Below are 16,290 nucleotides of genomic sequence, written 5' to 3'. Positions count from 1 at the left end.
TTTTGAATGTGAAATTAACTGCTTTGCCAAGCTGAAAGTTGGTTAGGAGAACTTTGTGAAGAGTTTAGCAAAAGTGACCAAAGTATTGAGAAATGTGTCCTAGCGTCTGTAAAAAACTGTAATACACAAGGTGGTTTCAGATGAGTTTAGTTCAATTCAGATTTTTACACGTTTGATGATATTTTATTTGCAGTAGTATTTTGTGATTTGATTTGTTTATATTTGCCGGTTCAGCATAAAGTTTGTGTGTTTTTCAGCTCCGCTGTCACTGTGAGAAAAAAAATCATTCATTCATCTGCTTCATGTGATGCACAGTCTCTTGACTGAGTAAGATCATGTCATAGATTGAAATCAGTGAGGGAGTGAATTCAAACTTTGATGTTCCAAATCTCATCATTTGATTATGAGACTTTAATCTGGATTTCACGAATGAATAACAATCTTTATTGTGTGGTCTTCAGGTATTAGTGATTCATCATCAGATGGAGTAAAGTCGGTGTCAGTAATGAATAGAGATTCAGTTATTCTCCACACCGGTGTTACTGAAATAAAGTCTGATGATCTGATCGAGTGGAGATTTGGACCTCAAAGTTCCCTTATAGCTTCATTTAATAAAACATCACATAGGTATAATGCTGTGGGGGGGATTAAAGACAGACGTCATTTGAACCATCGTAATGGAGATCTGACCATCAGACACATCAAAAATGACACATCTGGACTTTATGAAGTACAGATTCAAGGTGGCAAGAGCTACACTATAAAAAAGAGTTTCAATGTGACTATCAGTGGTGAGTAGTAAACGTGTGTGAAACCTCACATTATATAAAATTCTATGTCTTATGGACTAATGGTAATATGTGTACACTGAAAAAAATGATTCGTTGAATTTAATAAATTTTTTAAGGTAAGTGGTTGCAATCAATTTATTTAAGCTACATTTAAACAAAAAAGATTATTAAAGTAAAACAAAATATAAAACTTTTGTTTAAATGTAGCTTAAATAAATTGATTGCAACCACTTACCTTAAAAAAATTGATTAAATTCAATGAATCATTTTTTTTCAGTGTATTTGTAACTTAATGCTTCATGTTTGTTGTTGAGACAGATGGACTGAAAAGGATGTCTGTGAAGGAGGGGCTGTCTGTCACTTTATGGTCTGGTGTTAAAGAAATAGACAGAGATGATGTGATCCTGTGGTGGTTTGAACATGGATATTTACCCATAGCTAAAATCGATAGAAAAGCTAAAATCTTTGAAACGTATGATGGTGATGATGGGAGATTCAAAGACAGACTGGAGTTCGATAATCAATCTGGAAATCTCACCATTAAGGACATCAAAACTGAACATTCGGGACTTTATCATGTTGATATCAGCAGCAGCACGCTCACGTTATTCACCAGATTCAGTGTTACTGTCTGTGGTGAGTAGATCATGCATTTCAATATTAACAATCATTTTATTTACATTAACACTCTGATAGCAAATTGGACACATTGAAATTACTTATACTACTACCAATTATTTGTGTTATAATTATTGTTATTATAAGTTAACAATACATAGGTGGTGTAAGGGGAAAATAAAATATATATCCATCCGTTTGGCCCAATGGTGGAAACCAAACGTCATGGCAGAAGGATAGTGGTGCATTCGGTCTTTTCCGGTGCTTGCAGATGATGTTTTAACATTACGCAACTTAATATCTGACTCCAAAAGATATAAACAGTGTCGTACATAATTCTGAATCAAATTGATGTAATTGTAGAATTTGGATAAACGTTTGATCATTCTATTTACTCATGTTCACATTGAACTTGTTCATTCGATTACCGATGTGTAGCCCTACAGTCACGTACACAAATTGTTCCCTGTTATAGTAGATGTTAACAAATATTAGCATGTAGTGCTAATCTTCCCTGCCTAAACAAAGGATACCCATTCTTCCCTACCATTTCAGAGCATAACAAATATTAGCATGTAGTGCTAATCTTCCCTGCCTAAACAGAGGATAACCAATTCTTCCCTACTATCCACCTGTTTCTTCACGTAAATGCGGGCATCTTTGAGTTTTCTGGTTTATGACTTCCGGTGAGCTGTTTTGACTGGCTGCACTCTAAAAAAATAATCCGTAAAAAAACGGATAATGTCCTGGCAGAAAATTACCGGCACCTTTTCCGTTATGTTTACAGAATTTCCGTTTATTCAAAAACTGAACATTCTGTAGATTTACAGAACACTGTCCGTAGATTTACAGAACATTTTCCGTAGCCTTTAGGGACACTTCAATCTGCCTATGAAACGCAACAATGGTGACAATCAACAACAAAGCTTCATGCCGCAATGCATGCTGGGTACCAGGACAGAAAACTCTTTCTTCACATTTACTCTCACCATTGTTGAGATTTGTATCCAAAGTATTGATGTCTCTGAAGCAAAAACCACAGCTGGCAAATTTTCAGCCATCTTATTAAATATAGTGTGTTTTAGATCAGCATAGAGTGTCACTCTTATACATTACAGTTCATTATTCTTATTTTATCATTTCATAATTAAATGTTAGGCAGCATAACATAACAACAACCAAGCTTATATGACATCATAGTCAATTCTCCTTCCCCAAGCAACAAACGAGTTGTAACTGTACAACCAAAAACACTGTTGCAATGCTAAAAGGCAGAGTCAGTTCTGTGAAGGTCAAGGGACAAAAGCCTAACTAAAGGGAACACTAATCACCATAGTGGTGACTTCAAATGAATCTAAAACAAACACAAACTGGAGATTTAATGTGATAAATTTTGTGGTAAATATGCATTTGACTTACACGTCACGTCAGAAAGAAGATTTGTCACTAAATCACATGTGTCGATGCTGGAATAGTTTAACACTTGTATCTTGTTCTGACAGCATTTGTTAAGAAGTTAAACATCATCCATGTTAGAAAATAACTCTGCAAGCAAGTTGTAATTTTAGGTTTCAAACAGAGATGGTGATAGAGAGGCAAAAGTGAAAGATTGCAGCAGGGGTTATTGTACCCATAATGCAACATGTTATTAAAAAACGGATAAATGCCTGTAAAACATAAATACGGAAAATTCCTTCATATTTACACAGTACTTTGTCCGTTTTTTTACGGATTTTTTTTCCCTGTCTTTATCTTTACAGAAGAGTCTCTGCATACTAGTTTAATATCAACAATAGTTCTTCTCTCCTTTCTGGTTATTGCTGCTGCTGCTGTTGGTGCTGGAATTTACTTTCATCACATGTCCCCTAAAGCAAGAAAGCAATTGGGTAAGAATACAGCAGAAGGAATATAAGGATCTATTGATATAGTAAAGATTTAAAATGTTCATATTCAGGTTCAAACAGCATTATAATATGACATTACAGTTTTTCTCCATTGCTAAAACACTATATCCAGGCTTTTGAACTAAAATTTCTAAACCATAATGCCATTTTTCAAGAAGCACAATCATTTTGCTGAACAATAAACACTACTCCCCTGCTTTAGGAGAAGGCAGAAGTGGAGGGAAAGGAGGAGGACATGGTGAAGGAGTAGGAAGAGGAGGAGGACGTGGTGAAGAGGAGGAGGGAGATGAAGGGCAAGGTGACAAGTTTGGTTTTTCAGAAAGAGTGAATTGTTTTGAGTGTAGAGCTTCATTTTGTCCTGAAAATAGGATGTTTGGAGAATTGTGTGAGACATTATGGATCTGTGTTTACTGTTTTGAGAATATGAGGCATAGTTTCAAGAAATGTGTTTAAGCAACAGAGAAAAACTGTAATAATACTCAAATATAAAATTTCAAAAAAAGAGTCAGCTGAATATATGAAATATGTTGAGGACCTCTTGGGCTGCTGTAACAATAGTGCACTGGTTTTAAATATAAAGAAAACCAAGGAATTAGTTATTAGTCGTACTAGGCAAGATGTTGCAATTGTGCCGGTATTGATAGAGGGCCACCTGCTTGAGATTTTGATAATTTTAAATATCTTGGCACATATATAGACAGTAAGTTGAATTTTTTGGATAACACTAATAATATTGTGAAAAAATGCATGTAACGATTATTTCTAATACGGAGAATCTGTGGGTTTGGAGTAAGTCAAAATATATCGGAGATTGCCTACAAATCGTTGGTGTGTTGACCTACAATTTAACCTCATGGTATGGGCATCTAAATTGTAAGCAGAAAAATTATCTGGCAAGAGTCACTAATACAGCTAGTAAAATCAGTGGCAGACCACAGAGTAAGTTGTGTGAAGTTTACACCTCAAGATGTGTTTTGAAAGCGGAGAATATATCAAAAGACCCAACTCATCCGCTGTGTGATCAGTTTGTTTTACTGCCCTCTAGGAGACGATTTTTAAGGCCTAGAGCAAAGACAAATATTTATAAAAGATCCTTTGTACCCTCTGCAATCGGTTTTATTAATCAAAAAGGTACACTCTAAAAAATAAAACATTGAATCAACAAAAAAAAAATATGTTAACCTTTTCCACTAGAATTTTTGACTTAAGACTGCTTGCAGAATTACATTAATTCAAAGTGATGTTTTGAGTTTGGTGAATTACCTTTTATGCCACAATAAAACTCGTATTTAAGTTGATCCAACACAATGTTTTAAGTAAGGTGAAGTAGCTTTTAGGCCACAATGAAACAAATTTTTAAGAAATATGAACTTAATTATTTTCAACATGAATGCAAGTAATAAAGTTGATCCAACATAATATTTTAAGTTAGATGAAGTTTTTTGCCCATAATAAACACATTTCTAAGTCACATGAACTTAATTATGGTTGATCTCTACAAGAGTTAAGATGAGCCCTGTAATAAAGACATTTTCCTGTGTTTGCCAGTAGGCAATTTTTTAATATATACAGACACCAATAATGATCAGATTTTTTTCCAAATGAAATTCAGGCTTACCATGACTGAGTGAAGGTTATCCACTGTCTCAGGGATTCCAGATGATAGTACTAATTTACGGACATCATGATCCGCAAGAATCACTCGGAGTTGAATTGGTTGTGACATTATGCATCCTGTACACAAAATGTTTTACACGGTTCAATCATTTTTAGTAAATGGTGAATAATGTTCAAGAAGAACTCTGGTGAATTTAAACATTGAGCTCATTTATTTGTAAATGTGGCGTGCTGTCAGTACACAGAACAATGACAAAAATCTGTGTTGCCTACACTGTATAATCCTCTTTCAAAATTTGCACCTTGTCGACTTCAAAAACCTGCTTTTAGCCTCTTAACATCCTTGATATGACATTTCAAGTGCCCAGCTTTTATGAGTGATTACCTTAAGTGTGAACCTCGGTGAATCTGACTGCGGTAGATGTGAAAAATATGAATAAAAGTGATGCTAATTCAGCCACCGTACATGCCAGTATTTTCTTCCTGTTTTCAGTCAAAGTCCACAGTAGTCGATTGTCGAGTTCACGCGCGTCTGAGTCTCCACCGTAGCTTAGTCACGCGTGGGATTTGGACAATCGACTACTGTGGACTTACATCGAAAACAGGATGTAAATACAGATATGTGGCTGGCTGAATTAACATCAATTTTATACATATTTTTCACATTTACTGCAGTCAGATTCACTGTGTTCACTATTGAGGGAATCACTCATAATGGCTGGGCACTTAAAATGTCACATCAAGGATGTTAAGAGGCTAAAAGCAGGTTTTAAACTGGCCCCGTTGAAGTTAAGTCTCAATGTTGATGTAGCTTATAGCTGAAATATCAGACAAGTAAACTGACAACAGTTTTGAATATGTATAAAGTTGGAGCCTCCTAAGATGGTCTAAGGACATTGACGGTTTACACTTACATAAAAATGATTTTAGACTCATGTTTTCTTACGTTTTCATGTCACGTGTGTTTTGTGAGAATCACTTACATCATACAGTACATTATGCAGCGAATCAGACGTCAATCATCGATGGATTTTCTTCAATCTGTGCTACAGTGTTTCTGGAGGTTGCACGCGTTTAACTGTGTTTGACGACGAACAGGACTCGCGCGTATGTAATGGCGGGTACATGTGTGAAGTTTTGCTTTTAGTTAAAAGATTGGTAAATTCATTTCCACGTCACCCAACACTAGTTATATTCTGCGTGTTTCTACATAGGTTACGAGTAAAACAGCTTCGGACGATTCCGTTTTTGCAGCGATCTGAACAATTCATTCAAACTGATTCGCGAACCAAATTAAAACGTTTGGCCCATTCGCTTTGTAAAGAATCGACTCAAAAGACTCATTTATTTGCAACACTTTGTAAGGAATCGACTCAAAAGACTCATTTATTTGCAACACTTTGTAAGGAATCGACTCAAACGAGTCATTAATTCGCGAATGCGCCAGAAACACAAGATAGCAAATTAAAAATAAAATACAAATTTCGTAATTAATTAAAATACAGTAACGAAGGAACGCTGCATAGTGTAAACGAAGTAAAAGTACAATTTATTTTTTGTCCACCTCGGAAGGGCAACTTGAGTCGAGACCATGGTCGAGACTCGAGAAGGGCATATGGGCAGTTGCCCGGGCAACCTGAGCAACCCCCCTGTGCACGTCCCTGAATTATTTATCACACTAACTGTCTTAACATAAATATGAGCTTATAAACCCTTATTAATGAAATATGGTTCCTCAAATACATTCTCACAGACAAAAAGAGCATGCTGTCAGAGTGTTTCTGTTGAAAAAATGGAATTCATAGGGCCTTGAACGACCGTTAGCTACAGGCTAACATTAACTTACAGCTAACTTTACCCCAGCAAACAGGCTATCAACACTGCTCAAATCTCAGTATTAGGTTATAGTACATGTTATCACTAACAGAATCCTGAGTGCAAATATGTGCAATTAAGCATAAAATTACTTACCATTCACTACACTTCAACGAGTTTCAGCTGTGGCACCACAATCGTATCCTTGAACATGGCGCCGAAACTGTGGCCCGGCCATTCACACGTCATCAAATAGTATTTTACATTAACAGAACTTAAAATTAAATTATTTTTGATTAACTGAAAATTTTGAACTCTGACAAGTCATGATAATACATTTAATCAATAGGCATAATTTATGTGTCATCCTAGCTTGATAAAATAACAATCACAAGTAAAAAGTCTAACAGTATCTCTGAACTTGATTTTTTATTTCACAACAATGTATATATTTAAGTAATGACTAAAGGTCGTCTGAATTACTTTTTAGAGTGTATGTGCTTTAATATAATGTTATTTATGTGTTTTGTAGTATATGTTTGTATGAGTGTCTGGTTTTGCTGGCCAAAGACAAATTTCAACCACGGTTGACAAACAAGGTGTATTGTATTGTATTGTTTTTAACCTGATCTTGCTGTTTGTATGTGTGTGGGGCAGGGGGCAAGGCAGTGCCGTCGCCAGCAGATTTTACCAGGGCTTCAGCCCGGGGTAAATTGAGCTCAGTCCGGGTAGCCAAAATTGTTATTTAACCTTTTTATTTTGTGTTTATTATATGTGCGTTCTATCCTTTGTAGCCTGTTAGAACAAAACATCCTGAACACTAAACTCTGAGAAGCAGAACGGGCGGGGATGAGCTGGGGGTGAGGGGAGAGCGGCAGAGGGTCGCTTTGCGGTCTGGTCTGAGATCAGTGGATCTGTGCTCTCAACTAAAGTTACTGCTGTCAACCAGGGGCGGCGTTTCCCTGCTGAAAAAAACAGCATACCAGCAAGACCAGCATATGTTGTGTTTTGGTGCTGGTTTGTTAGTGAACACCAGCTAACCCAGCATCAGCACCAGCTAAACCAGCACCAAACCAGCATTAGCACCAGCATCCCATGCTGGTCATGTCACATGGTGGCCACCAGCTAAACCAGCATCAAACCAGAATAGACCAGCATAATTCCCATGCTGGTTTGATGCTGTTTTTTTCAGCAGGGTTGCGTATGGCAGTTGCAATACCCTAGCATTTAGACAAAAACACCAGAAATCAACAGGCTATAATGATGCTCATTAAAGATAATTTTAAATATTTTCAGTAGAACATATCTGAACATTGGTACATCACTAATAGGGATAATTTAAACGTGTGTTCGACTTCATGCTACAACACAGAAACGGACAAGCGGATGACATTAACGTGCTGCGAGAGCGGATTGAAAGCAAACTCTTCTGATGATTTCTCCACTCACCCTCGCGGTACTTTGATGTCATCAGCCTGTCGTTCTTGCAGCGTAGCTTGAAGTCGAACACAATCTATAATAGTGGGATTCCCCCTGCAGGAGGTCTCATGATGACGGCTGCTGTTATAATCTTTATTTTCGCAAGTAAAGTAGATGTGACATGGCCAGCAAAAAACAACTGAAACTGTTTGGCTTTTTCAAACGAAAGGCAAAGGGTAAGAATTCTTGATTTCAAACTGAAATATAAGCTTAGTCCTGTCCAACCGACTCCATAAAGGCCAGCTATTCTTTACCTAACCTATCGCTACCCAGCTAACAGAAAAAAGTTCTAAGAACGTTCCCTGAAAGTTCTTTACGTTCCCAAAAACGTTCTGCCAACGTTAAAAGTGTCCAGTTTTCTTGACGTTCTAAGAACGTTTTTGTGTTGTCTCAACGTTAGAGTAATGTTACATTTTACCATTTTTAAACATGTTTTAATGTTCACAATGTTTAAAACAACAACTGTTTATTATATTGACTTATATGATTGTTATGTAAATGATAGAGAAACATTGCATTTTATTATATTTATTTTTTATATTTATATTATTTTATTATATTTATTATATATTATATATTTATTATATATTATATATCTATTATATATAAGTTTAGATGTTGATGTTTTGTTTCATTTTAAGTCACCATTATTGTGATTAGTGTTCGTTTTAGTTGGTCTCTTGAGCCTTGTCTTTTGCTTGCTAGTTTTTTCCTTGGTTGTGTTAACTTTTTGTTAATACGCCACATTTGTTATGAACATGTTAAGTTAGTAGTGTAATTCTGTGGTGTGGTGGTTGGTACATAATGGTAAAAAACATTCCTAATTAATTTACTAATCAAAAGTTTATTTTCTGTCAATAATGTAAATGAGATCCAGCACTTTCACAGCAGTTTGTCATTAAGGAGTTTAAGAAACTTTGGACAAAAAATATCCGCTATTTAATTGGGATGCACAAACATCAAGAATCAGACTATGAATCTCAACCATGGTGAGAATTAAATGAAAAACTAAACTTCATGCTGCAATGCATGCTGGGTATTAACAAATTACAAATCTCATTCAGGACTCCCAGCATGCACTGCAGCATGGATAAATAATGATTTTCTTTTTTCAATTTTCTTTGTCACCATGGTTGAGATTCATAGTCTGATTCTTGATGTTTGTGCGTCCCAATTATACAGCAGATATTTTTTGTTCAAAGTTTCTTAAACTCCTTAATGACAAACTGCTCTGAAAGTGCTGTATCTCATTTACATTATTGACAGAAAATAAACTTTTGATTAGTAAATTAATTAGGGATGATTTTTTACCATTATGTACCAACCACCACATCACAGAATTACACTACTAACTTAACATGTTCATAACAAATGTGGTGTATTAACAAAAAGTTAACACAACCAGGGAAAAAACTAGCAAGCAAAAGACAAGGCTCAAGAGCCCAACTAAAACGAACACTAATCACAATAATGGTGACTTAAAATGAAACAAAACATCAACATCTAAACTTATATATAATAGATATATAATATATAATAAATATATAATAAATATAATAAAATAATATAAATATAAAAAATAAATATGATAAAATGCAATGTTTCTCTATCATTTACATAACAATCATATAAGTCAATATAATAAACAGTTGTTGTTTTAAACATTGTGTGAACATTAAAACATGACATTGTCATAACGTTTAAAAATGGTAAAATGTAACATTACTCTAACGTTGAGACAACACAAAAACGTTCTTAGAACGTCAAGAAAACTGGACACTTTTAACGTTGGCAGAACGTTTTTGGGAACGTAAAGAACTTTCAGGGAACGTTCTTAGAACTTTTTTCTGTTAGCTGGGTAGCTGGGTGGCAAGCTATCCTTAATTGTACTGCTGTTCTCTCTAACACTATTCACCTTATTTTTCACGACAACAAGGGCGGCGCCATTTCGCTCATTTTGTCAACGTTCTTCCGGCCGCATAGACAGCTGAGGCAGTGACTGAAGGCGACGCGTTAAAGCTTAAAAAGCTCACCCGAGCGCCTTTATGTTTCTTTCTTACCAATTTTAAGCCAACTGAGGAATACCCTTATCCCAAGGTTCGACTACGATGTTCCGGTAACTTTAAACCACGCCGGGTGTTGAAAAGGTGGCCAGTTTCAGGTAAGCTATCTTAGCTAACTTTGTGCTCGTTCGCCTAAAGTTAGATTTGTGAAGTCCGTTCTACAAATACACTTAAGATCAGTAACGTTAGTTTATAAAATGCAACTATTTGAATGGTTTTAATTGTCCACCTATATTTTTATATTTACGATAGTACAACGAGATATTATAGTACATTGCATTCTTACAGTAGCCCACGTGACGTGATTCCTACAAGTTACTGAGATTTCAGATGCTAGAATGTCAGTTCATTTCTCATTCAGATATTGATAATGACCTATTAAACAACGTATTATTTAACACTGAAGTTAAAGGTTGTGTGTATAATGTTACTGTCTCTTTTTAATGCATCTCTCTCTTACACACTGTTCTGTTTAAGTATGGGTGCCATTTATATATTAATTCTCATGATGCAAGTTTATTTTAAATGCTAACATAAAACTGTTTATGGTTATATTGTTTTCACAGATGCATTGATGTGTAGTGAAGCAAAGGACAACTGTGAGGATGATACAATCAACATGTTCCTAAACTGTGATGTAGAAACACAATGGGAGGATCCATCCGTCTCTGACCACAACTACACTTTAAAATCACAACTCAACCTGAAGCAACCTACATCTGATATGGGAAAACAATGGTGCGGTTTCCCTGACAGGGCTTATCCTGGTCCCAAGCTAAAATGCATATTTGAGCTACAATAATTTAAAAACACCTTTTACTGACATACCTCAACATATATGAGTGCCATTGTTTTGTCACAAGATGCGCACCAGTCTTGTTTTTTTGTAGGGTTTCTTTGTAAAAACTAAAATGTCCTAATATAATTAAATCCTAGTCCTGTAAACCCTGTCCGAGAAACTGCTTCAATGTGTTGAGCTGGCACAAATGTACAAATCTCTGCTGAGAAACAACCATCTTTGTGTCAGCTTTACAGAGGGTTGATATTGCAGCCATTACACAGTCGCCAAGCACTTTACCAGTACATACACCAACAGCTTCCAGATAAACACTTGGGATCAGCTCCTGATGACTCCGATAAAGCTGTGTCTTAATTTATTGCAGGGTGGTCTTGCTTTACCTGTTGTAAAGTTACATTAAACCTTCATATGTGATCAGATGTCATGCAGTGATATTAAACATTTAGAGTGTGATCAGATGTTGTGCATTTATATTAAACCTTTACAATGTGATCAGATGTTGTGCATTTATATTAAACCTTTACAATGTGATCAGATGTTGTGCAATTATATTAAACCTTTACAATGTGATCAGATGTTGTGCAATTATATTACACCTTTACTATGTGATCAGATGTTGTGCAATTATATTAAACCTTTACAATGTGATCAGATGTTGTGCATTTATATTAAACCTTTACAATATGATCAGATGTTGTGCATTTATATTAAACCTTTACAATGTGATCAGCTGTTACATGTCATGCAGTTATATTAAACATTTACTATGTGATCAGATGTAACCTGCCATGCAGTTATATAAACCTTTACAGTGTGATCAGATATTATCTGTAAGGAATTTCTTAAACCATATGTGAGCTTTGTAGATTCCACTTAAAAGGATTTAAGTCTCCTGATTGGAAGGAATAAGTGTTGGCAAGTTTGCAAATGAATTCTATCATGGTACCACATAAAAACGAAATAGTTATTGGACTGGCTAAGGTGCACATTTGCTATAAAAAAAAGACGAAATCACTGTGTAAATATTGGTAGACATACTTTTAATAATTTTCAATATTGCTCCATCAACTCTTGACAGGACGAGGTAATTAAATATGCCAGGTTACTTGCCGCGGCCGCTTCATATCGTCTAACCACGAGACGATTGATGGGACAATATAAGACTATCCGAGCGTCGTATGAAGTTTTAACCGTGCTCCTAATTTAAAACATTTACAGCAGTAGCGATATTTGTCATTTCGCTAAAGTTATAGTGAACTACAAACAATCTTCTAACCACCAAACTAACCACCGAATGCACTGTGCCATATTAGCAGCGGAAGTCGGTTGACAAAATGCGGAAGAGCGAAGAATTAAAAAGGGGCGTGGCGGAATAAGGTGAATAGCAAAAAAAATGCAGTTTTGATACACAGTAGGCCTGCAATGTAGGATTTTTTTGTAAGGGAGATGTTTTAACCGTGACAAACTATAAACCATTAAATATCTAGAGGGGGCTGAGACAGCTTTCATTCAGCCTGTAATGAGCCATTTAACCATCAAAGTGATTACAAAGCTGGTGACAAACATCAAACAGCATTAAAAACCAAAGTTTCCTGGAAATGAGCATGAATGAACATGAAAATGTGTTTAAAAATGTTCACTGAAATGTATGCAAATTCCCTATGCATAAGCAAAGCATTTGTAATTACAGCTGAAAATTCGAATCTCAAAAGTTCTTTGTATCCTGCAATGTAGTATGTTTTTGTTGGTTTGCCACACACTGATCTGATTCCATGATTTTGTAGAGGGTGGCAGCATAGATGGGCTACAAACAGAGGAGGAGCCGCCAGCAGGAGCAGATAGGTCTATGTCAGGATCAGGCATGGACACTGGTAACCATTATTCAGAGCCAACTTTAATTTGTGCTTGAGAAAGTTAATCAATGAAGCACTTTCATATTTAAATGCATCAGGAATATCAGGGTTAGGAGCATTAGGATATTTATTTTGGTGTAATTTATTTACAATATTTATAAGAGCATTATGAGCATTTATGCAGCCTAGGGGTGTGCGATATTGACAAAAATTCATACCTGGATCCTTTGCCGGCAACTACAACAGACACTATTTTTGAACCTATAAAATGTGTTTGGGAGTGTCTTATACTGTTCTAGCTCCCCCTACAACATATTAATATGATTAATAGGTTAATGTTGATCTTATAAACCAAACAGAAAGGTCTTTATGATTTTAAAAGGAAGCATTCAAGTGAACAGTACTAAACAGTAGCGAACTTGAAGCAAAAATAAATTTCAGCAAATGCAAACTTCAATCAAACATAATAAAAGTGAAGTATAGCTTTAGCCTACAGAAATGCTTATTGCTTTAATGTAGGGTGTTCCTCTTCAGACATTTCACGCTGTTATATTTATAATAGTTCATTTTTCGCAGTTCATATTTATGATCTTATAGTCCATTTGAAAATTTTCATAGGAACTGACTGTATTCATCAGAAAAACACCAAATAACTTCCCAGCTAGCAAGAAGTCGTCTATTAGACGTTGAATAGACGTAAACCTTCAACGTCTAATTTTGGTCCACTGAAGGTTGAAAATGAAAATTAAAAAGACGTCAAATTTGTCCAACTTTTCAACGTTGAAAACAGGCCAAATAACATTTTATAAAATGAAACAAAGCTTTAAAGGGTTATATTAACATTAATAAAGCAGCACATTTTAAATAGGGCAAACAGTCAAGTAACCAACAGATTTCACAGTCTGCAATAAACAGGTCAGTCCAGTAACCAACACAAAGTGCAATAAACATATACCAAAACAGATTTCAGAGTGCAGTAAACATAGGTCAGTCCTATGAGCAGTCCAAAGCTTTCTGTAATCTGGCGGTTGGTTGGGCTTCTCTCTGTGATGATGATGGGTGGAAGATTCGCGCCACATTGGCCCTGTCCCAAATGGCACACTCCGGCCTTGTGGTCCTCCTCAGAGTCCACACTTTGATGACATCATGTAGTCCAGACTTTAGGGACCCTTGATGCGAGTCCACGTGGGTGCACCGGAGTCGTATTTTGGGACAGATCGAGCGTCACACCGGAAATATGTAGAGAAGTTGCCCGTCAGTGTGAACTCCTCCCTTCCGTTGTCTGATTGGTCTGATTGCCCTTTCGCAAGGACTTCTGGGTTGGTAAAGTGCGCGAAGCCTGCTGCAGTTCGGGGTTCGCTGAAGACCGCATCAAGGGGGGAAAAGGAGGCGCTGATGAGCACACTTCAAAGCGTAAAAATGACAGATGGGACACCCTACGGACTCGTAGACTAAGCGAGAACGCGCGATTTAAGGCCACGAGACCGAAAGTCCACATGAAGTGCGCCATTTGGGACAGGGCCATTCATGCGCCTCTTCACTTCTTCTTCTTTCGGTTTTATGGTGGTTGGCAACTATCTTTAATGGCGCATTACCGCCACCTGGTGGGGTGGGGTAATTATAGCATGAATCCTCATTGCACCTCAATCGCAGTTTCATATTTTTTATAACTTTGACGAAATATGTAAAACTCTTTACATTTATTTAAGATAATAATAAACATGGTTTGGTAATTTGTTTTCTCCATTGTTTTAGCATGTATAATAGATTATCTAGCTGTCTTAGAGTATGAGTTGAAAACATGGTCAGTTAAAAACACGTAGTCAAACAGTCCAGCCAAAACTACTGGGTTATCTTCCCTTATTTGTCACTGTTCAGTGTGCAATTAATTAATAAAAATGAATATGACGTTAATTTTTAAAAGTGTGCGAGGTCCGTGCACGTCCTCCGCTAGCAACACAGAAATAGCAAAAAGCTAAACGGGCATTAAATATTAATATGACGTTGATTTTATTGTTTTTATTAATTTAAAGACAAAATTAAATTTAAGAGACAACATATATGAAACAAAATTCATTTTAAAGTAGCAAACAAAACTTAAATTAAATTCGAAAATGTCTGACCCATTACAACATTACAACAATATTCAAACCCAACAATACTCAAACATAAATATAAAACAGACATTATCTATAAGGATACATGTTAAAACAATCTGATATCGCGTTTATAATAGCTGGTTGGTAGATGTTTACTATTTTTGGCAAAACCTCCATTGCAAACCTCCATTTACCTGAATAAAAAAAAATTTACTTTGAAAATGATGCGCTGTCATGTTAACATCAGCTGTTCGTTTACACAAGACTCCGTCTACGTTCATTTACACTGCAGCGCAACGTCTGAGTTCTCAAACTAAAAGGGTCTTCAGCGTTTACGAACCACTCCATTTATGAGGGTCGAAAACGGTGGTGTAGTGTAAATGAAAGGCGTAAACGTGGCAAAAGTAATGCGTTTTAAAAGGTAAATGCATTAATGTAAACATAGGTTCACGTCTGTACAGATAGGCTACTGTGGACCTTGGTGAAATAGGGTAGACCCCAACAGAGATGTTTAGTAACGAAGTAGAACTACTTCACTAATGTACTGAAGTACTAAAATGCCGTATCTGTACTGAAGTATTATTTTATTCTGCTACATCCACTTTTACTTTAGTACATATTTTCGATGAGTTCGCAAGCGCGAGGGAGAGAGAGAGAAAATGCGTTAAAGAGGCCGAGTATGTGCGCGCTAGAAAGAAGGAGATTCAAAATGCGTGAAAGAGACAGAGCCTGTGTGTGCGCGCAAGAGAGAGAGAATGCGGGAGAAAGCGCGAGTGTGCGTGAATGAAGGAAAGCTAAATACAATACCTTGTACCTATATTACAATTATATTGACTAATATTTCATTAATACTGAATTCTCTATCGCCATATCAGTTAAATTAATCTGAACATTACTGTCCTTGTACTACAACCAAAGGAATTGCTAGTGTTCTTTAGCTTAAACATTTGAAATAATATAAAGATTATATTCAAACTTTTGACTGTTTTCTTTAATAACTACATTACACAATACTTGAACTTTTACTTTCAGTACTTGAGTAGTATATTTCACTACTTGCAATACTTAAGTACAAAACATGTTTAATACTTTAGTACTTCCACTTAAGTGTGGTGCTTAAAGAGCACTTCAACTTCTACTCAAATCACTTTTTTGATAGAGCACTTGTACTTTTACTCAAATCTGGGTCCCTACTACTTTGTACATCTCTGGACCTCAGTGCCTACTCTTAAATTACTAAATTACTTTTGCA

At 36.0% G+C, this 16,290-nt stretch overlaps 1 protein-coding gene across 1 annotated transcript in view; it reads left to right on the top strand.

Moving 5' to 3' along the window:
• LOC141362961 (uncharacterized) overlaps positions 1 to 16,290 on the top strand; it is a 144,545-nt gene that overhangs the window by 66,946 nt on the left and 61,309 nt on the right. The window contains exons 3-7 of the mRNA XM_073865283.1: positions 462 to 791; positions 1,110 to 1,427; positions 3,170 to 3,295; positions 3,516 to 3,611; positions 12,871 to 12,957. Coding sequence (XP_073721384.1) covers positions 462 to 791; positions 1,110 to 1,427; positions 3,170 to 3,295; positions 3,516 to 3,611; positions 12,871 to 12,957 — 957 coding nt within the window. The remainder of the gene's footprint in view (positions 1 to 461; positions 792 to 1,109; positions 1,428 to 3,169; positions 3,296 to 3,515; positions 3,612 to 12,870; positions 12,958 to 16,290) is intronic.

The sequence above is a fragment of the Misgurnus anguillicaudatus genome, unplaced genomic scaffold (assembly GCF_027580225.2).
Source record: "Misgurnus anguillicaudatus unplaced genomic scaffold, ASM2758022v2 HiC_scaffold_31, whole genome shotgun sequence".
Taxonomy (NCBI): Eukaryota; Metazoa; Chordata; class Actinopteri; order Cypriniformes; family Cobitidae; genus Misgurnus; species Misgurnus anguillicaudatus.
This window is presented reverse-complemented; position numbering and strand designations above follow the sequence as displayed.